Raw genomic sequence first — 21,845 nt, 5'->3', positions numbered from 1 at the left:
TTGTGGTTGTTGTTGTTTGACTTGCATCCCACTGGGATTTTTTTTTGCACACAGCGTTGGTGCACGGTGCTTTATTTTTCACGAATATTTCTGCTGGTTTTTTTTCCCATGGATATTCTAATTTGCACAGTCACACACAGTCACTTTTAGATGTTTTTCTCGTTCGTGTTTTTGTTTGTTTGTTGTGGTTGCACCCGATTCAAGAGCCGAATGGCTCACAGGGCTACACCAAAATAAATGAAACTTTAACTGAACTGAACGAGGCAAGTCGGCTGGCTGCCTGGGCTCGGGCGAGCCGTTGAGTGAATGCGGTAACGCGCACCGCCTCATTTACGTCGAGTGAATGCGGTAACGCGCACCGCCTCATTTACGTTGAGTGAATGCGGTAACGCGCACCGCCTCATTTACGTCGAGTGAATGCGGTAACGCGCACCGCCTCATTTACGTCGAGTGAATGCGGTAACGCGCACCGCCTCATTTACGCACTCGCGCTTTGGGTGCCTCGCGCTCGCCGTAGCCGAGCGGCCCCCAGTGCCCAGCTGCTCGCCCCGTGGCGCGGACCCGGACCGGGACCCGGGACCCGACCCAGGCTCTCATCCTCCTCCTCCTACTACTCCTACTACTACTCCTCGTCCTCCCTCCTCCTCCTCGTCGTCGTCCCCTTCGTACTCGTCGTCCCAGAGAGAACCCCCCAGCCCAGCCCGCCCGCTCCACTACCACCACCACACAGCAAGCTTTAGGCTAACCACAGAACCGCCCGGGGGGCGCCGAGGTCTCTGAATCGGCAACAGTCGGGGTCTTGCAGAGGAACCCAACAGGACCAACCGGTCGCCGCCCTCCTCCAGCAGCGACTGTAACAGCAGGGATCTGTTTGAAGAACCCGGCTGAGTTGCTCCCATCGACTCTCGAGACCCTTGCTCGAGGACTGGGCCGCCCCCCCCCTGGCCAGCCACGACTCGCCCCGAGACGGAACCCGAGACCCCGCACTCGACACCAACCCCGGCTGATTGCTCATCTGTCGTCCGTCTAGACCAGGACCCGAGAATCCAGCATCCAAGGGTCCAGGAGGACTCTAGGACTCAGGGTCGCAGGACCACCACCACCACCCCCCCCCACGTCCCCTCGCCAGGACCCGTGCACAGAACCTCGCCCCGCGGGCCCGAGGCAGCCTCTGTGGGTATCGCCATGAGGAGGAGGTCGCGGCTTCTGCTCTGCTTCGCGGGCCTCTGGGTCGTGGGAGTCGCCTACTACATCTACTGGGGCAGCGGCGCGACGCACAGGGTGAGAGGAAGGGGGGGGAACGCGGGGACGACTCGGCGGTCTCTCGGGTGTGGACTGGGGGTTGGTGGTTCGATGGGGTTGCCCAGGGCTCTCGTGGCCACGGACTCGGCCTGCCCCCCCCGTCCCCCGTTCCTCGGGCTCCTGTCGTCGCTGTCCCCGAGGCTCATTTCCCGGGGCTTCGATTGCTCGTCAGCGTTTACCGGGGACGAACGATGGCGTTCCAGAGTGGTCACTCGGGTTATTATCGTTATATAAGGGTCATTAGACACACGTGGCGTATTGGAGTTTTGAATAGGTTTGTATGAGACTTATAGACATAGACTACGGTAAGCCCCTGGGGGTTCCTTAGCCAGCGCGTAGGGTTGGCTGAGGCCCATGGGCACAGACTAAGACAGCCCTGGGGGTCCAAAGGGTAATTTAGCTCAAACAAGACTGTTGGAGGCAGATCAAAGCAAGTGTATATACTTAATTGGACTCATCGGGACAAACTACGGTATCCCTGCGGTGTTGCCCATTCGTCTTAATTGAGGCTCATAGGGGCACACTGAGAGGCAACACGTGCATTTCTTAGGGTGCATTAGACTCATAGGTTCAGAATAATAAGTCCTGAGGTTCATTGCACAGCATCTGAGGCTCACTGGGGTAGACTCTGGCACCCTCGGATTCCGGGAGGTCAGTGGGCTTAAATGAGGTTCATAGAGACGGAGATGTGTACATCGTTGCGTTTTGTAAGTCATTAAACTTGTGATGTTCATGAGTGCACGTTAAAGCACCGTTGTGCTTTTTGAGATTATTTATGCCCCAAGTGAGGTCCTACAGAGCCTCGTTAAAACGCCACTGGATATCTTAGCATCTATTCTTATTATTATTGTCTGGTGATATTGAATTTGCGGTGGTGCACAAGAACAAAAAAAAACTCGACATATTCGTCAATACGGTAATTAAAATGTGTTTCTGTACTTGGTGTGGCTAAATTCTAGACGTGATAATTAATGTCAGTTTGAACGTCATGCACTGAACACTACTGTCACATGCAGAGCGGGCGGGGAAGTGTTTGCTCACCTAGTGTGTGGATCAGAGGTCACTCGAAGGGATATCTCTCAGAGGGAACTCTGTAAATCTACTTAAGTGAGCCATTTTCTTAACACGAAGGGGCTACACTGTGCGAGAGAATCCGAATGGGGGGGGGGGGGGAGCGCTTTATCTCGCGACAAGGCCGGATAGCGCAATCGAAATCAAACTGGGGGAACGCGTGACCGAAATGACAAAAACGTGCTAAAGCAGCCTCTGGAGGTTTTTAGACCTGTCCAGCACCCACAGAGCCAAATAAAGCCATCATTGTGGTGCTTGCGGTCTGTTAGAATTGTCTGAACAACAAACAAAACTCCGAGCCACAAACTATGGCTCATTCGTGGGGGGCATGGCAGTTGAGAGGAACAGGAGGGTGGCAACAGTGCAGAGAACCACAGGGCAGAGGGGTTCAAATTAATGCATAGTCTAATTCTCTTGCACCAGGGCCCATGTCAACCACTCAGCGCTTAATGGATTCGGAGAGTGAAAACTTTAACTCGCGTCAAGCGCTTTTTTTTGGTGTTCCATTCGACTTGGTCTTAAGACTCTCGGTGTGCATTGGGAATGTCTTTCTGATTGCTCCGCTGCGTGGGCTATGGTTTCGTGAGTTCGCCTTAAAGCCTTTCTTTACGCTTCAGTGCCAGTCCCTTACAGCTCCTCACGAGTGCCGTGTCACGTGAAGGCACCACCATCACCACCACCAGCGCCACGAACTCGTTATGTGTGCAAGGGGCTGGGAGAGCCAGCGGGCTAGAGCGTGCATGGTACAGTTTAAAGGATGAGGCACCCCCAGAAACACAAACAGCTCTGTTTTGTACGGGTCACCTCGGCTGTGTGACCCGTGCTGTGAGATGTGAGTTTGAAGCATCATTGATTAAAAAAAGAAACGACTTTTAAGTGACTCGAGGGAGAAGCTGCAATATTTCTTGAGTTATGTCACCGCTGTACCTTTTAATAGTCGCTGTGGCTGTCACTGCGTGTTTGAAAATCGCTTGAACAAATGTAAACTCAAGTTAGAAAGCTTCAAACAAACTGTGTACCTAGGAGAGAAGAGCTGTTTGTTCTTTGAGTTTAATCCTTAACATCAACTTAAGAGCAAGAAAGGCAAATCGCTATGTTGTGACCAGCCCGAGATGCAGTGAGCAGGACAAACCCACCCTTCCATCCTTCCCCGTAATCATAGCCCACAGCCCTTGGAGAATAATGCTTCAACGCTGAGGGCTAATTTGAGCAGTGCTGCCAAGGGGAACACCAGGCACCAGCAGCAGCAGCCATGGTGTGTGTGTTCTTGGGGAGCGGTGGTGTAGTCTTCTCGGACTGCACTGCGAACTCGTCATTTTGAGTTTGATTCCCACAGCCTTGGCCAACATCAGTGGTGATTATCTGAACCGGTCCTTAAAAAAATGTATGATGTTAATAAATGCATGGGTTTTATGGAACAAAGTAGTTGTACTTACATGCCCGTCCTTAATTTGTATTTCGACGATTTACCTTAGAAATCTTGCATTCGATAATGTCTCGCACCCCCAGAAAGGGCGTCTCGCACCCCCAGAAAGGGCATCCCGCACCCCCAGGAGGTGTATGCACCCCAGGTTAAGAACCCCTGGTCTACTGTGTAAACAATCAGCACTGGAAAGGTACAGGTGGCCATTACGTGGTGCCAGCTACACCCTACCTACCCCCTTTTGTGCACCGTGCCAGCTTCTCATAGTTGCTTACTAACTCCACTTGCCCCAACGCCCCTGTATGGCTATGCGGTGGGTCTTGGCCGTTTTTTCTTTCGTGGCTGGTTTCTTGACGTAACTTTAAGCAGGAATGCGGTGTTTTATCCCCGAAAAAGCTCAAGGTTATTGCAGTGAGCAGTCACAACTTTTGTGCAATATTGAAATGTACGTGTTTCCTGTTTTCACGTGGAAATTAATGCCCGCTGTCTCCCAGTTATAACTGGTGCTGGGCGGTGATGATCTTCATCGTTTGACCGGAGCTGGTGGTGAATTGTCCCCATTGTTGTAGCAGGAAACCCAGTCTTGCAATGTCACTTGGCGGCCACCGAGTTTGTTCATGAGGATCAATTGGGTGTAAAAGTTGGCCAAAGCTACCACAGTTCGGGATCCTTCTGGAAAAAAAATTAGGTGCCTATTTTACCAACCCTTGGTAGTGATGATTGACAAGCCAGTGTTAGAAACGATGAGCTAGATGGTGGAATTTCCACAGCCGTGTGACCTAAAACAGATTTTTCATAACACACCAGCCACCGTTGACGCCCAGCCAACTGGTACAGAATGCTCGGTAATGATTCGGACAAACATGCCATCCAGAAACCCTGTGATAAATGGTCTTGAGCTTTGATGCATTTCTTTGTAAATAAAGCACTTATAAGTGCATCCTCGGCAGGTGGTACTCATTTCATCTTGCCTCGAGTGATGATGATGATGATTATGCAAATGCAGTTGATTTGACTTGAGATTTGAACTCTTCATAAACTGGAAGCCTCTGCTGTTCCACCAAATGCTGCAACATGGCCGTTTGTACTTGCAGGTTCTAAATCCATTTGGCTCACTATCATTAATTTTATTGTGAGAGGCAACAGTGGTAGCAATGATTTACAAGCATAACCGGGACAAACTGTAAAATGCCTGCGAGTAAATCCAGCCTAACTGAAATAATTGTTTCACTCGTTTACCCAGGAAAGCCTCACTGAGTCTCATGACTGTTTCAGGAGTGTCCTGCCAAGTTTTCGCAGTCGGGGGCGATGTGTGTAATCCAAATTGAGTACATTCTTACACCAAGCAGTGCATGTTCAGTGAATGGGCATAGGCCATACGCACACAAACACAGGAATACCTGGAGTCATTGTACTTTGAACCTGGGAAATAGAGTACCAGTCGCACACGCAGCTGATCTTAGCACCTGACAGGTGTTTCGGGTTATACGATATGTGAGTGCGTGACCGCGCATGTGTACGGTGCATATGCGTGTGTGTTTGTAATAGGGAGCGGTAGTTTAGCGATTAGCGCACTGCACTACGAACCTTGCGACATGGGTTCGATTCCCGCTCACGGCCAACACCAGTGACGATTATTTGAACAGGTCCTGGGCCTCCCCGAAATCGAGTCAGTCTCAAATGAGTACCTGGTGTGATGTGTAGACATCGCCACTTGGGAGACAAAGGCGGCCAGGCGTGGTGTTGGCCACCTACCCCCTAGTGTGCCGTGCCGGCCTTCATAGGTGCTCACTAACAGCACTTGCCCCAACAGTTTGTTAAGGCTACATAGGGGATCTTTGTCTTTGAAACGGGGACTGGAGAAGCAGTGATTGGCATAGTGTGCTACAAACTGGATAACTGGAGTTTAATTCCCAGTGGTGATTATCTGAACCAGTCCTGTGCCTCCCCAAAGGTCGACTCAGGCTTAATTCAGTACGTGGGGCAATGTGTAAACATCATTACTGGGGCGACACATGTGGCCAACGTGGTGCTGGCCACATCACCCCCTCGTGTGCCATGCTGGCTTTAATCGGTACTCGCTAACAGGACTGTCCCCAGCAGTCTGCATGGCCTTCGGGAGAGATTTAGTTTTTGATGTGAGTGGCTGCGTTTATGTGACAGTGGATATGTGCGACTGTGTATGTATGGTCTGTGTGAACGTGTTTTGTATAAATATGGTGTGCGGTTTTGGTGTGATGGAATTGTGGTGAGCGCATACTATGCTACGGTGCCAGCAAACATAGGAATATAGTGATATCAGAACCTGTCTTGAGCCTGCCCTCGAGTGACTCAGCCTCAGACGAGCACCTGATGTGGTGTGTAAAGCATTGGCACTGGGGCAGGGGTCGGCAACCTTCCAAAGAAGGAGAAGAGTCATTTTTTTTTGTCTTTGACCAAAAGTATTTCGAGAGCCGCATCACACGCAGCGAGAGCCACTTGTATACAGACACAGCAGTAGGTATAGAGCGGATGACAACACACATTCTGATTTAAATAAACAATATGGGTGATGGAATCAACTGTGTCTATTTAGGTAGTTTGTTTCCCCTTATTCTTGAACAATACAGTTTGACTTGATTTTCTTGTTACCAATACGCTAAACATTGCATCTATGGGAAAGTAGGTGGGGGACCCCCTGTGCTACATTTTTGAGTGTAAAGAACCGAATATGGTCAATTACATTTGTTTCTTTTATAAAACGCCTGCCCGCAAGGGGGGCAGCCAAAGAGCCTCGAAGGGGGGGGGGCAGCCAAAAAGCCTCAAGGCGGGGGGGCAACCGAAGAGCCACAGGTTGACGACCCCTGGTCTGTGAAAACAAAATGCGACTGGGTATGGTGCCGGCCTCACACCTCTCTCAGGTTTTGTGTTGGCCTCCTTCGGTGTTCACCAACTTCACTTGCCCAGACATTCTATCCAGGGCGAAGTAGATCTTGGCCATGTGTTCAATTATGTGTGTGTGTGTTAAGTGTTTTCTTAGGCAGGTTTCCCAGTCTGCAAATATATTTGTGTAGTACTGGCAGTGTCAGAGTGCATCTTGTGTGCACTGCCGTTGGAATGTGTCACATAGCTGGTAGCTAAATGACATTTAGGCACCCTGATGACTCCCAAAAAGGTCAGAAAGCACGTGGGGCCAGGTGCGGTTGCGTTTATTACCGAGCGCGCGTGTAAAGCGCATGCAGTTGTGTCGCTGCACTTGTCGGAAAGTGCTCTCAGCGTGTCAAGGTGTTCACGACGTGGGTGTTAATATTGTTTCGCGGCATTAAGTGATATCTTGCATGGGCGGTCATTGACAGAGGCAAGGACCGCCCATGCATTTAACAGCAGGGGTTTCACGTCTTTGCCTGCCTGCTTGCTGGCATAATTCATCGTGCAGCCATGTGCTTGGGTACAAGAGTCAAGGCTTGGAAAAATTGACTTGCAGTTTATTTGTGCCTTAACATTCTTAAGGGTTTTCATGTATACGCACAGCTGGTGTCTCAGCCAAGTTTGCATGCACTTGTGTGTGGGGAGCGGCAGTGTAGTAGTCATCTCACTGCATTACGTACCCAGTGCCCCCCAGTTTGAATCCCACTCACGGCCAAAATCGGCGGTGAATATCTGAACCCTTCCCTGTACATCCCCTAGGTTGACTCAGACGTGAGTGAGTACCTGGTACCAATGGGGAGACATAGGCGTGTTGGCCTCAAAGGTTCTCGCTAATAGCAGTTGCCCCAACAGGGGAATCTTTGTCTCTGTTTGGAGGGGGGGGGAGTGTTTTGAGTTTTTTTTATGGGCCGTGTTAAAATTCTGGTGACCTGGGTTCGATTTCCTTCCTCATACAGAATTGGCAGCATGTTGTATGTGAACCAGTGCTGGGTGTTTCCTAGGTTGACTTAGCCGTTAATGGCTACCTGGTGCATCGTGGTTAAAATTAATACTCGGGAGACAGAGGTGGTAGAGCATGTTGCTGGCCACATGACCCCTCGGCCACATGACCCCTCAATCAGTGCACGGGGTGTTTATCAGAATGGGCATCTGTGTGTGTGTGTGTGCGGTATTAGAATTACTTTGCATGCTTTGTTACCTTGCCACAAGGTAACAAAGCACGAGTGTTACCTTGCCACATTTTCTGTGGGTTTGCTTCACATTAGCTTGCGCTCCACTTAGACCCTGCTGCATTTGCTAACATTTTCCGTCTTAAATTACACGTCCCATTCGCACTTGGGGGGTCATGTCATTAACCGTCGTAGGATGAATCATCTTTCAGATCATCACAACAATTTGGGGATGCCGGCTATAAAACGTGACATCGCAAAACGATGATAAAAGTTTGCGTCAATGCTCCCATATCACCCAATCCTGGATGTTGCTGCTGCTTAATGCCCTTTGGATAGTCATTCGCTACGCGTCAGTCATCCATTACGCTTTATTTATGACCTTTAGCCGTCGCAAGTCGGTATTTGCTGCAAGACGTGATTTTTTAAATATATAATGATCTGATTTATTACTGACAAGGCTGAGACCATCCCCTCGCTGCACTTGAGAACTTCGTTTGACGATCGGCTGCTGGAGAGCCCATATTCGAGCTTGCGGGTTCCAGCGGTGTTGGCCAATTGCTGCGACAGCCATAATGAGTCTCATGGGGGGGCACACGACGATCATCCCCCCCTTCTTAAGTATTGTACCCGTCGTATAATATTATCTGTATTTCTAGAAACTTGACAACTTCAAGCCCGATTTGCTAAGTTTAGCACCATATGGTGGCCTAAACATCACCTCACTGTGCCTCCCGTGGGAAATCAAAGTGCCAGTGGGTCATAGCTTCTAGGAAATGGCAGTTAAAAATTCTCCACGTTGCACACTTTTTACACAGAAGGCGGCAAGACAAACTGGTAGTTAAGAACACGTGGTTTCATACAGTGTTCATGGTCACACGTTGTGCGTGTGTCGCCGTGCCATCGCGCACACGAATGACAACAATTGAGAGGCGTAAAGGTTTTCTGCAGGAAATGCCGTCGGGATACCCGTGGCAATGGTGCAGCCCTTCACATTTGCTTTACTCACGCCTCTGCTGGCACAAGCGCCTCCACCCTGGGTAGGTCCGGAGAGCCCCTCTAGTGGGGTATTACGGCCTCCTATTTAATGCTGGCCAGATGCTTAGGAAGAGCTGGGAATACCCACACTTTACCCCACCTCGCACCGATCTGCCAATCGACCAACTGAGATGTGTTACCCTAATATGCCTTTGGGTGGACAGGGGGGGGGGGGAGTTAAGAAGCTTTCCCTGTTGTTTTAACAGCCGCGATGGAGCAATACATTCCGAAAGCACCATCGGACAGCTTCACGGCACACGTGTGAACACCGACGAAGTATATAAATAAAGACAAAGATCCCACATATAGCCTTAACAGACTGTTGAGGCAAGTGCTGTAAGTGAGCACCTATTAAGGCTGGTACAGCACACAAGGGGGTGGGTGGCCAATACCATGCCCGGCCGCCTTTGTCTCCCCAGTGGCAATGCTTACACCGCACCTGGTACTCATTTAAGGTTCAGTCAACCTAGAGGATGTGCAGGATCGGTTAAGTTATTCGCCACTGTTATTGGTCATGAGCGGGAATTGAACTCGGGTGTCTGGGTTAGTCACACAGCTCGCTAACCATTGGCCTCCTGCTCCCCACTAACACAGACACACGCGCGCGCGGTACAGTCATTCACAAGATTCGTATTCTCTTGCAATGCTATTTATATATTCGGGTTGCTTTAGCAGGGAGGCCCAGTGTTCGAATCTCTGTGACCTGACATGGCCCACGTTTTGAGTTACAACCGTGACCTCTCAATGCCCTTTATTTCATTTGAATGGATGTTTCGTTTGAAGTTTCTTTTTTTTAATGGTGGGTGGGCCGCAATCAATATTCGTGGTCCTTGGGGCAATTATTCACAAATGGGAACGATGCCATCGTATCCTGGATATTATGACGGTAACGCTCCATTGTAAATTGGGGGCAGTCGGAGACAGGCCGGCCAGTATATTGTCTAGAGACCTCATCATAGACCAATCGATCAGTCTGTTGTCTAGAGACCCCAACAGAGATCGGTTGGTCAGCCTGTTGTCTAGAGACCTCATCATAGCCCAGCCAGTCTTTCGAGAGACCCCAACACAGACTGGGCGATCAGTCTGTTGGCTAGAGACCCCAATATAGACCGGTCGATCAGTCTATTGTATAGAAATCCCATCAGAGTTCGTTCTGGTAGTTTGTCTAAAGACCCCATCGGCGGCAGTCTGTCAGTATATTTTCTCAAGAACCCCATTACAGAATGGCTAATGAAAAAAAACATAATTGAGTCTTAGGACACTTTTTTCAGGAGGGGGTCTTCACTTTGTACATCTGTTTAAAGCTGGTTCAGAGGTTTTTTTTTTTTCTCAGCGCATCATCCATTCAAGATCATTAACCAAACTGGAAAATTAACATTGCCTATCCTAATGGGGCAGACTTTCTCCCATCATGGAAATGTGGAATTCACATTGCTGACTCAGTATTGACAACGGAGGTGATCACTCTTCACCGTACATTTAAACAGGGCACACGTGGACTTTTAGAGGCATTTGTGTTTTTCAAATGCAAAGGTTTGTCGGTGTGGGTATAAACTGGCTTAACATCCATTGAAAGGGGACCAATGCAGCTTCCAGCTCAATTTCACTTTCGTTTTCTTCTCTGAGAATCATAACAAGTGGTTATTTGCAAGAATAACTGTTTGATAACTGATTTTTTTGGCAGTGATGGCGATAAGGATGTTTGTGTGAATTAAGAGGGAAAGTGACGCAGCGCTAACATATCTATGCATTGCGCCTCCGATAAGCACGGTTGGTTACGTACGGTGCAAAAGAAGTTCAACATACATACTCTATTGTGAAAATAAAAAGATCTCCTTTCGAAACCATGCCACTATGTAAATGTGATTAAAAACGGCTCTACATACTCACCTCTCTCAGCGTTTTGCCTCCCCCCCCCACTCCAATTATATCCTGATTGTGCAAAGAGGCATCATATCCATTTGGATCTCTCCCAGGGACTGGCCCACAGAAGCAGGTATTGCAGAACTACTTGTGAGATCCCTTCAAGTAATCTCTGGTCTACACCCTAAGGTGCAGAACTTTCCAATCCACTCTGCCACTGAGACCTATGTTTGTTAAATTGGCAGTTTAACCAAATTCAACTGCAGAACCAAATTTGATGTTTACTTGTGCGGTCATAGGTAAATGGGCTGAGATTGTGAACTTGCCACCTTTGAGATACTCTGTTTAATCACAATCAGTGGCCTGCATTCTAGCCCGGGGTCTCAGCAGGTTGTCCGCTCATCACTCTGACCTCTGAGCCCCACCTGGCCACTTTTGCGCACCCACCTTTCCTAAAGATCTCTACCACACGCTAGCAAGCAAGACGATTGAGGGAGCGTGTGTGTATATATATAAAATAATTATTGGTGAAATTCAACATGCTCAGGGAACTATTTTAAAGGCACGTAGCAGCAGGCACGCACTTCCAGCGTGTGCAAGCTTACCCGCACAAAATTGCACTAATGGCATTGGTATGCAACATCGCGCTTTTTCTTTTTTTGTGAAAGTACGCTATGTTTTTGCCAGTCTTGCCTGAAAATTACAACAGTTCTGGATAAATGGTATATTGGTAAATCGTGTGGTGGGCTTCATAGCCGGTGGGTTGAGGGGTTTTGTCGTGTTCTTGGAAGCAAATACAGTGTCTTCGGACAGACGGGGCAAACGGACAGACGCGAATTTGCAGGGGCAGAGCGACAAATAGTCTAACCGCTCCCTTCGTGCGGGTAAAGCTAGAGTTATGCACACCGATTACCCACCACAACAGCCATTTCATCATCAAACCTGTTTACGTAGCTTCCGCATGCAATATAATTGTCCGTTTTATTTTGCGATTGATTTTTTTTGGTCGGGCGTGCAATAAATTCCTACGCTGCACGAGATCAATTGCTGCTGGTTTTAGAGTAAATGGCGTAGGTGCAGAGAAATGGGTGGAGTGGGATTCTGGGTTCTTGGGTGCCCGAGCTGATGAGCGTCTGAAAGCACCGGGAGGGTACCTCTAGGATTATGGGTTCAATGTCTGGGCTTGGGCGGCTGGTAAGGATCCAAAACGCTTAGACTTGAGGCTTTAAAAAGACAACTCTGGGCCTGGGTGTTAATTAAGGAATTGATGCCAATGGCTAGCGCATTGATCCATTCCCTCAGGGATTTTAATTTCAAGTCATCGTCCTCTCTGGGTTTCTTTTTAAGAGGCTCATGTCTCTTTATGCTGTCGTAGGGAACAGCATTCCCTCTGCCATTATTTTCCCATATCTAACTTTCACTATTTCTCTTCCCCTGAAAAAGTAGAGTGAGGTTTCACAGTGGCAAGCTGTTAACCACCTCGCCTGGTCGATCTCGACCCTGACCCCTATATATTTTGAGTTTGCACGTTCTCCCTGTGGTCATGTGCATTTTTCTCCGGGCCCTCCGAATTTTCATTCCATATTTAGAATCAACGTGCGTTTATAGTATTTGGCTGCTATGAATTTCCACGTGATAAGCCACTTCGTTGAGCTATAATTTGTGGCCAGGTCGCTTCTGAAAAATAACTATATCGCTAAGTGGGCCATGCCTGATAAAATAAAAAGTGTGTTGTTAGTTTATGTACCAGATTGTTGGTCATAATTCAGAAACACAATGCCGAGATCTTCCCCTCCTCGGATATGTTTTTCTCTCATAACCATGTAAGTTGTCTCGCGTACGTTTGGAAAAATCGGCAAAAATAAGGTCTAAGTATTAAAACCTTTGCGGTTGTTTAATTTTATTCACTATTTTATGTTGGAGAGCCACAGTGAGTAAGATTTCTTTAGGAGGATCCTGCTTTGAGTTTTTATTTTAAGATGTTTTCAGCCAATTCATGATGAGTGTTCATTATACAAGTTTGAGGCAACCGGAGCACCCGTAGAAAACCCATGCGTGCGAGAGGGGGCAACACTCTATCCCCATACAAATGGGAACAGATGGCGATTAGTCCACTTGTCGTACTGCCTTCTCCTGGTGAGCCCGGTTATGGCACCTCCTTGACGCCCACGAGATGGGTGTTTCACAAAATCTTTGCGGTGGTCCACCAACCCTCACTTTCTGCCTCCACAGTGCTGGATTACGGGCAGCCACGTGGATAGCCACCGCCACCCGGCTTGTTGGGTAGCACAAGAAACAACCCCACCTGGATGAATCTAGAGTTCTCGAGTCACGCTTTATTCATAGGGCATGGAAACTCCCTCTCTCTGCTCGAACCTTCATTGAAAAAACTAAAATTCAATGCATTCGTCAAGCTTTCATTCGCTCTTCCCTCCGCGGTCGTGCCAGTTATTGGATTTCTACGCAGTAGAATTGAGCGGCAGTAAAATTCAACTTGTTCACAGTAACTGTATGATTACAAGGCGGTCCGTTTATAGATACTCCACTCAAATAATAGGGAGAAATCGTTGTGAAATCAACATTTAATTTGTCTCTCACAAACCTCGATGAACTTATTACGTCATTTAACACTCTCCTAATACACTGGGTACAATGTAGCTGCTGCAGTTTGCTTTCAATGTGCAATGATGCAGAAGCTGAGGTCATTGATTGTCAGTGGGGTATCTCTAACTGAATCCCCCTGTATTATTCTCAAACCTCCAAACCCAATTGTGGTTTGAAGGAAAGGGCTTATGCCCTATAAAGAATAACATGTGTCGACTGAAACAGAAGTGGCCAACAGGGCGATAGGGCTGAACTCTGAAATATCTCTCGAGTTTATTTTGTGTTTGGTTTGCATTTCCTCATTGCACACTTTTGCATGCGGAGAATGGCTGTCACGACCCATCAGGTGCGCGCCCTCCCTGCGCGCTTGCTGGAGTGCTCACTAATGAACATTCGTCAGTTGTAATTGACGGCACGTTGGTGTGTTTACGCTGCCCCTCTTCTCACTGCCATCACCTTGGCTTTCACCATGGCAACTTGGCTGAGATGGTCACTGATCTGGGATGGCCTGGCTTTAATCCCCGGCCTATTTGTGCTCGTGTCCGGGAGATTATACAATATTCTGCCCCGTGCCACTTGTGTCAGGTGAAAGTGCCTCCGTGCTCAAACTGGCCATGGGGTGACACTAATCTCCTTGAACGGTGGAAATTCAAGGAGATTGCACATTCTAATGGTGGGGACGAGTCTCGCCATAAGATTACCATGTTGGAACGGACAACCTCCCTGTTGACTATTTACTTATTTTCTTCGTCCACAAACAGATATAGGGTGTTGTGTACTGAGACAGTGATGGAATACAACATTTTGTTGGCAAAGGCAAGGACATTCTAGGGACAACTTTGTGTTTTTTTCCCTACAGTGGTGCTTTTAGATAAAACAATCCGATTCACTAACCTGCTTGCGTTCGTCCCTTAAAACCGTCTCTTGTCCCTCGCCGTGATGCTACTGCTGCTCCATGGCCCCGCTCCCCAGCTACTACCAGGCCTACCGCAATCGCAATCACTACCCCTATCACGACCCCAACCACTGTCATTACCCCTATCACTACCCCTACCGCTATCAATACCCAAACCCCTTTCACTACCCCAACCCTTCCTTAACCACTCCCGCCTGTTCTCCTGTCACCATAGCTACACCACTACCACTTTTAACAACGACCCCACTGTTTATTTCAACCACTCATGTCCAATTTGTTAATTGTTATAAACCGCATTGGAATAAGGCACTTATATAAGTGTATTAAGGATAATATAATTTACGTGATTAACTGATATACATTAATTGGCCATGCTATGCTGCCCAGAATAAGCGATATACATGTGTACTTTTACTGGGTTTTGTTTATGTTGCCATCAGAGCCAAGTGTGCTTTGAAATAGCCGCAACGTGAACTAAACTTGGTCCAGCAAAGAGGGATGAGTCTGCTTGGCAAATGATCCAACACCACCCAGTGGAACAGATGGTATTTATTCACCATCAGCCTGGGCGATTCAGTGGCCAGAGCGCAGTTTAGAAAGTGGGTTGTAAACCGACCGTACCCTCGCAATGCGTGACATTCTCTCCACACTCTCTGGTTTTCTCCCAAGCGCAAAAACACTCCTTTAATGAACGCTGACCAAACATCCCATTGCAGGTGCCTCTTGATAACAGGTCTTGAGGCTCACTGCGGCTTCTTGGATGAATTAAAAAAAAACCCGATGTGACTTGCGCTCAGGGTGATTTCCAGCACGCATCTCTCAATGATTATGTTGGAAACTTTTCAGTTTCTGTTCCATTATCTTGCTGTGGTCTGGGACTGTTGTTTTTGCTACCTTGCCCAAGCTTGATAAATCGTTTTTTTCGTATCATTTGCTGCTATAACTTTGCTGACCTGCCCATACTGGACATCTGTGAAAAAGAGCTTCATGGCTCATTGGATTCTTCCTGCAGTCTAAATACAGATTCTTATTTTTCACGAATGACCGTGCTTCCGATCCGTATGTCAGAGCAGGTAGTACGCGTTTAAACGACGCATTTTTCCTGAGGCACATTGCGAAGTTAGTTTAAATCATCTTGTATTGTTGTTCACAGAAAGGGGAACATAGGGATTAGAGAACACATGCAGGTCACAGATGTCATTTTATCTGTTCGGACAAGTGTGCGGACTTGGACTGGACACATCGCTCGAAGGAAAGATGGCTGATGGTCAAAAATAATGATAGGCGACAACCAAGGGATGGAATGCGTCCGATAGGACGTCAGCCGAGGAAATTAAGTAAATAAATCAGCTTTTAGGAATTTATGTATGTTGAACTTCTTTCGCACCGTACATAGCCAATTGTGCTAATCGAAGCAGTGGGGGGAAGGACAACAAACTAAACACAAAAAGCAGTTCTAAAGAAATTCGTTTTCAATCTAGATTTAAAAGTGCATAACTCCAGTGGTTTCCCAATATCGTAAGGAAGAGCGTTCCAAACGGCTGCAGAAGTGCATCTCAAAGCGTGCGATGCAGGTGCTCTGTGGGTTATTACATTGCAGGATTGTGAGAGGCCCTCATCCAGCAGTGGTTTGACTGGCCGATGATGATCACGATGATATACCCAGTATACCGGAACGAGGTCACTGCGGGCTTTGTACGCGCGCGCACACACACGCAGTTTATGAGCCACAGACAGGGTAACAAAGCTCTCTAGCTGCCCTGATGCAATTCACCATACTTATGAGCGGTCGGTGTGCATCATAAAACACACGCTGCAATCTGCCAGGCATCGTCCGAGCTAAATGTGTACAGCGCTGTGAGATGCCGCCTAGTTAGGAAAATCGACAAAAAATGATTGAATGTCATTTATCATGCCGGGCGACGCGGAATATGCGCTGTTATAGGCTCATTACACTTGCAGTAAGCAAGTGCAATGCAATGTCAAAGTCAAGTACTGTATGCTTATCTGAAATATAATTAATGAACATTGCTTGTGGTTGTATGTATTTGATTACATTTGGATGGAGCGGTGGCGCTGCTGTGCTACGAACCTGGCTACCCGAGTTCAATTCCCGCACGTGGCCAACACCAATGCCGAATATTAGAACCTGTTCTGGGTATCTCTTTGGTCCACTCAGCCTTACAATTAGTACCCGGTGTGGTGTTCAAACACTAGCAATGAGGAGACATATACATATATACATATTCAGCTCGGTATGGTGCTGACCACGCACCCCGTCGTGCACCGCCTCGGCCTGAATAGGTGTGTGTATTTTTATTATATTTGGGTGGAGCGGTGGCACAGTGGTTAACGCACTGCACTACAAACCTAAGTTCGATTCCTGCTCACGGTCAACACCGGTCTGGAAAATCTGGTAAATATCTGGTAAATTAGTACCTAGTGCTTTACGTAAACAGCCCTTGGGAGACGAAGGCAGTCGGATGTGGCACTGGCCACATCCACCTCCTCGTGTGCGCTGCCGAGTGGACCTTCGTGCAAGTGTGGGAGCGCCCGAGCGAGTGGGCGATCGTGCGAGTGGGTTAGCGGGCGATTGTGAGCATGGTTCATTGAGTGAGTGTGGGAACGAGTGGGCCATTATGTGAGCGTGCTGTGGAGCGTGCGGGTGGGCGAGGGGGGAGTGGGTGGGCGAGGGGGGAGTGGGTGGGCGATCCGGAGAACGGTTGGACGAGCGGGGGAGCAGGTGGGCGAGCGGGGGAGCGGGGCAACGGGTGGGCGAGCGGGGGAGCGGGTGGGCGAGCGGGGGAGCGGGGCAACGGGTGGGCGAGCGGGGGAGCGGGTGGGCGAGCGGGGGAGCGGGGCAACGGGTGGGCGAGCGGGGGAGCGGGGCAACGGGTGGGCGAGCGGGGGAGCGGGGCAACGGGTGGGCGAGCGGGGGAACGAGGGAGCGGGTGGGCGAACAGTTGAGCGGTTGAGCGGGCGGGCGAGCAGGGAAGCGGGGGGATGAGCGGGGGAGCGGGCGAGCGGGGGAGTGAGCGGGCGAGGAGCCTGGGCTGACAGAGATGAACGGCCGCCGGCCCTTCAGTGTCCTCACGCATGGCGGGGGGCTGAGTGGGGGACGGGGGGGACGGTGGGGGGGGGGGGATGCCAGCGAGCCCGAGCGCGCTCTCATTGGACAGCGGTAATGGGCTTCATCTGTCAAGTGCTCCATGTCGTGTGCTGTCCTGAGTCTGCCGCGAGGTCCGGTTTGAGACACAGCAGGTTTCAAAGTGAGAATGGCAGGATCGCCCGGACAGGTGGGCGGGACTGAGTGGGTTTAATTCTAGATTTAAAGCTTTCGTGACTGCTAGGATCCATACTCTTTGGTTCTATTGGGTAAAGTCACGTAGGTGAAAATAAAATAACAATGATGTTCTGTTTGAGAGGAGACCTGATGGCACATTGGGGCATTCTGTCTACAGGAAACCCACCCACACAGATTCCTACTTGAAACCTGATTCCCACCACCACCCAGCCCAAAAGAATTCTCTCATCAAAACTTTATACCATAGGGCTCATTGCATTTCGGACCAACACCACCTGACCAGTGAATTAAAACATGTACACCTGGCCCTCAAAAGGAATGGATACTCTGACCGTACCATCCGCCAAGCTGTTTCTCCCTCCATACAGAAACAACCACTTGATACTCCGGTCAAAACCATCACACTTCCATATATAGCAGGCGTTACTAAAAAGATTTCCAAAATTTTAAACAAACACAAGATCCAGGTCCGGTTCAATACAGTACACAAAATTTGTGATCTGATCCCATCCGTGATGCATGTCATTCCTGACTTACAGTACCCCGGGGTTTACAAATTGAGTTGTACCTGCGGTGATTGCTATATCGGGGAGACAAAGCGACATGTCTCTGACCGAATTCGCGAGCACAAATCAGATTTGAAACACGGCAAAACGAATTCTTCTGCCGTGGCTGATCACTGTTACAACGCTGTGGGGGATCACGATATCATTTTCTCCGATACCAAGTTTCTTTGCAAACCCACGGGCTTTTATCAGAGATTTGTTCATGAAGCAATTCAGATCTACAAACACAGACACAATTTCAACCGAGAAGATGGTTTCAAATTAAGCAACCATTGGAAAGATGTTCTAAATCTAACTAAACATTAAACTAATTTCAATGGTACAGTATATTTTTTTAAGTAGTGGTACCCCAAACTTTCGCAGCTCTTATAAATTCCCTTTTCACACCATCAATAGGTAAACTCCCCCCCCCCCCCCCGCGCCAAACGGCAAGTCCACCGGCACGTACACCACCTCTTTTCTAAAATCGGCCAATCAAATGCTATTTTTTATGCTAATTTATTTGTCAGAACACCTTGTTTGCTCGCACACAGTTTAAAGGTCCCCTGTCTGAGCGTGGTTGTGTTTCGCTAAATTCTCCTGTTTGATTAGTACTAGGTGCCTCGGTGAATGTATATGCTCTGACTTTAACATAGCTATTTCTGTGACCAGTTACAAGCTAATCACTCAGCTATTTCAATGCTAAATTCTATGCTAATTCCTTTGTCAAGGGGTACCTCTGCGGATGTGTATACTTTAACTTAGCTATTTCAATGAGCCATTTCAATGCTATATTATATGCTAATTCTTTTGTCAAGGCGCTTTGTTTTCTTCTCACACAGATTAAAGGTCGTGATCTAAGCGTGGCTTTTCTCACTCCAGCGCTGTCCTCCAGACAGTCTCTTCCCTTCACCTGATGAAGGCCGCTTGTGTTGTGGCCGAAACGTCGTGATTTTTTGTTATTTTATTTTCACCTACGTGACTTTACCCAATAGAACCAAAGAGTATGAGTGGGTTTAGCCAACTTGATTGTCAAAGTTTCCCTTTAACGTCATTGAATTCCAGCCCAGACGAGGATGGGCAAGTTGCCCGTCTACGATCTGTTGGCATCCCTGAACTAGCGGTGGAAATTCCACATTCTCATAGTGAGGGCTGATCCCCTCTCCATGGAGCAACCACTGTTGAATTTGGTGATTATATTTGGTGTTTAATGATTCACCTCCTGTGCAACTTGTTGAATTATCATATTATCATCATGATGATGGAAACAGATGTTGACACATGGTTTCGAATGTGGCGGCCCTCGCACTGATGGTGTCTTATCGGAGGAAGTGCCCCCCCCCCCCCCTCTGAAAATTAATGAAGGAACACTGCTCTGGGCAGACTGGCTCTGTCATATCAATACGAATTCCCACTGGGTCAGTGATAAGCGATGTTGCACAGTCTTGAGATAGCTAATCACAGGGGCAACACTGCAATAAAATTACCACGAATATGCAGCGCCCTTTAACAATCTACTGAGCTGGTGAGGGCATCGCCGCACTGTGTGGGTTGTCGGGGTTATTTGACCGTACTTCACCACGCTGGTCAGCGCAGGTTGGTCAAGGCATCGACGGGGGCAGCTTCGATGTTGTTATTGTTGTCCATGAGTTTTGTACACAACCTCAAAGACGATCAAGTCAGCGTAATGCCTCTCCCTGCTCAAACAAGCGAAGGGCCGGCTGAGCCGGGGGCGGAAAATTCCACTTGGCCAGGGCAGGAGATAGTCCCTGCTTCGGAGAGAGGGGACGAAAAACGGATCAATGAATGAATGACAGTACAGGTTGGTTGATCAACTATTGCTTTTTATATACCGGGGAAGCTGGTTAGACTTGTTTTTGCAGGCTAAGGTTTGTGAACCATGATCGCAACGTGGCATTGTAAGGGAAGTTGCGTGTCATGATTACGCAATGGACTCCTCGAGCAAACAATCTCGGGCGTTATTTTTTATTCTCTAATAATGACACTGGTCAGTGCGACGGTTATGTTCACCGTGTTGCCTCCGAAAGGACCACCAGCCACACGGAATTAAACCCAGGGGTTTTTAGAAGTTCTGGCTAGGCACATTAAACAAGACGTTTGTGTCCAGAGGAAACACCCTGTCCCAGAGGTTCAACCATGACTCTCAGAAGCACTAACTTAGACACACTACGCAATGGGAATTTATGATTTTACATTAATTTATGTTCGTGTAATTTTTTGTAACTTTTGTGACCATAGTTTTTTTTGCTCTGATGTCTATTCGCTTCAATTGCTGTGCTTGCAAATTAGACTCATCCTGGTTTCTTCAAACTCTCACCAACTGGTTAACCAAAATACACTCATCACAGAAGCAGATTGGCCTCCTGAAAGATACCTCGTGCCAGGAATTTACCTCGCTGATCTCGTCAAGGAGCGCATAAACCACCAGCAATGAGGAGACATATACATGTATATACATATTCAGCTCGGTATGGTGCTGACCACGCACCCCCACGTGCACCGCCTCGGCCTGAATAGGTGTGTGTATTTTTATTATATTTGGGTGGAGCGGTGGCACAGTGGTTAACGCACTGCATTACAAACCTAATTTTGATTCCTGCTCACGGTCAACACCGGTCTGGCTAAACATCCAACAAAGACGGTCGCTGCATCGCGCGCTTTCAAATGCGCTTCTTTCGCTGTCTAGAACGCTCTTCCTTCGGATGTGAGGAAGCCACTGGAGCTATGCACTTTAAAATCCAGATTGAAAACTCATTTCTTTATAGCTGCTTTTTGTGTTTAGTTTGTTGTCCTCCTGTAGCTTTGATTAGCTCTGTTGGCTACGTACGGTGCAAATGAAGTTCAACATACATAATACATATAATTTAACCCAGTGCAGGCATCAACACGGACTTTGATATCAATACGGACTTCCAGCATCGGGGATTCAACCTTAGCTTTCAGAAGTGCCAGCTTAAGGTGCTGGCCTCCTCAGTCAAAGCTGTAAATTACAAGAATAACCCATCATCACAGAAAAGTAGTGCAGGCTGGAAACCCATACGTTTCAAACAAAGTGCAAACGTTTGTAAACGTGTGAAAAAAGCACTTGGCCTTTATGCATTATGAAAAACTACGAACAGTTTCTGAAGAGTTGGATTGTGGTCCCTCTTGCCTTGGGTCACAAATCAAAATCAATTTGATGCTGCCTGTCAGGTGCTCTCAGTTGCTCAAATTTATTTTGAAGCTGACCAAAGACAAGAGGACCACAATGCACTCCTTCAGCATTTGCTGATGGTTTTTGCATACTGCACAAAGGCTGAGAGTCTTCTTAATAGTCCATGGGCCAGAGCAGGAATTGGTACCACTTGATGCAGCAAAACCTTTTGTAGACTAGATGTATTTATCATTTCAATGGTTATCACATAATTATTTTTTATTGGCTACGTAATGAAATTGGAACCACTAAATTTATGCCTCCTCAGGTGGTAACGACCAGTGAAATATCTGGTCTGGGCTCATGGACTGGTAGTGTTAGAGAGAGAGATGCACATATGAAGCCAAATACAAAGATCGCCCGTGTAGCCTTAACAGACTTTTGGCGGCAGTGCTGTTCGCAAGCAATTATGAAGGCTGGCACGATACATAAGGGGTACCCTCAGTTTAACATGTAGGCTTTTGCGACCAATATTATTCATAATAAAGG

The 21,845-nt window shown here is 48.0% G+C and overlaps 1 protein-coding gene across 1 annotated transcript in view; it reads left to right on the top strand.

The window, feature by feature from the left end:
* Positions 1–483: 483 nt before the first annotated feature.
* The window catches only part of LOC116948486 (polypeptide N-acetylgalactosaminyltransferase 2), a 75,550-nt gene continuing 54,188 nt past the window's right edge, over positions 484–21,845 (top strand). The window contains exon 1 of the mRNA XM_032965204.2: positions 484–1,281. Coding sequence (XP_032821095.1) covers positions 1,186–1,281 — 96 coding nt within the window. The 5' untranslated portion in view covers positions 484–1,185. The remainder of the gene's footprint in view (positions 1,282–21,845) is intronic.

This window comes from Petromyzon marinus, chromosome 33 (genome assembly GCF_048934315.1).
Source record: "Petromyzon marinus isolate PM22_M1 ecotype Great Lakes invasive population chromosome 33, UKy_Petmar_22M1.pri1.0, whole genome shotgun sequence".
Classification (NCBI taxonomy): domain Eukaryota; kingdom Metazoa; phylum Chordata; class Hyperoartia; order Petromyzontiformes; family Petromyzontidae; genus Petromyzon; species Petromyzon marinus.
The sequence above is the reverse complement of the archived record's forward strand: the minus strand, read 5'-3'. Positions and strand labels throughout refer to the sequence as shown.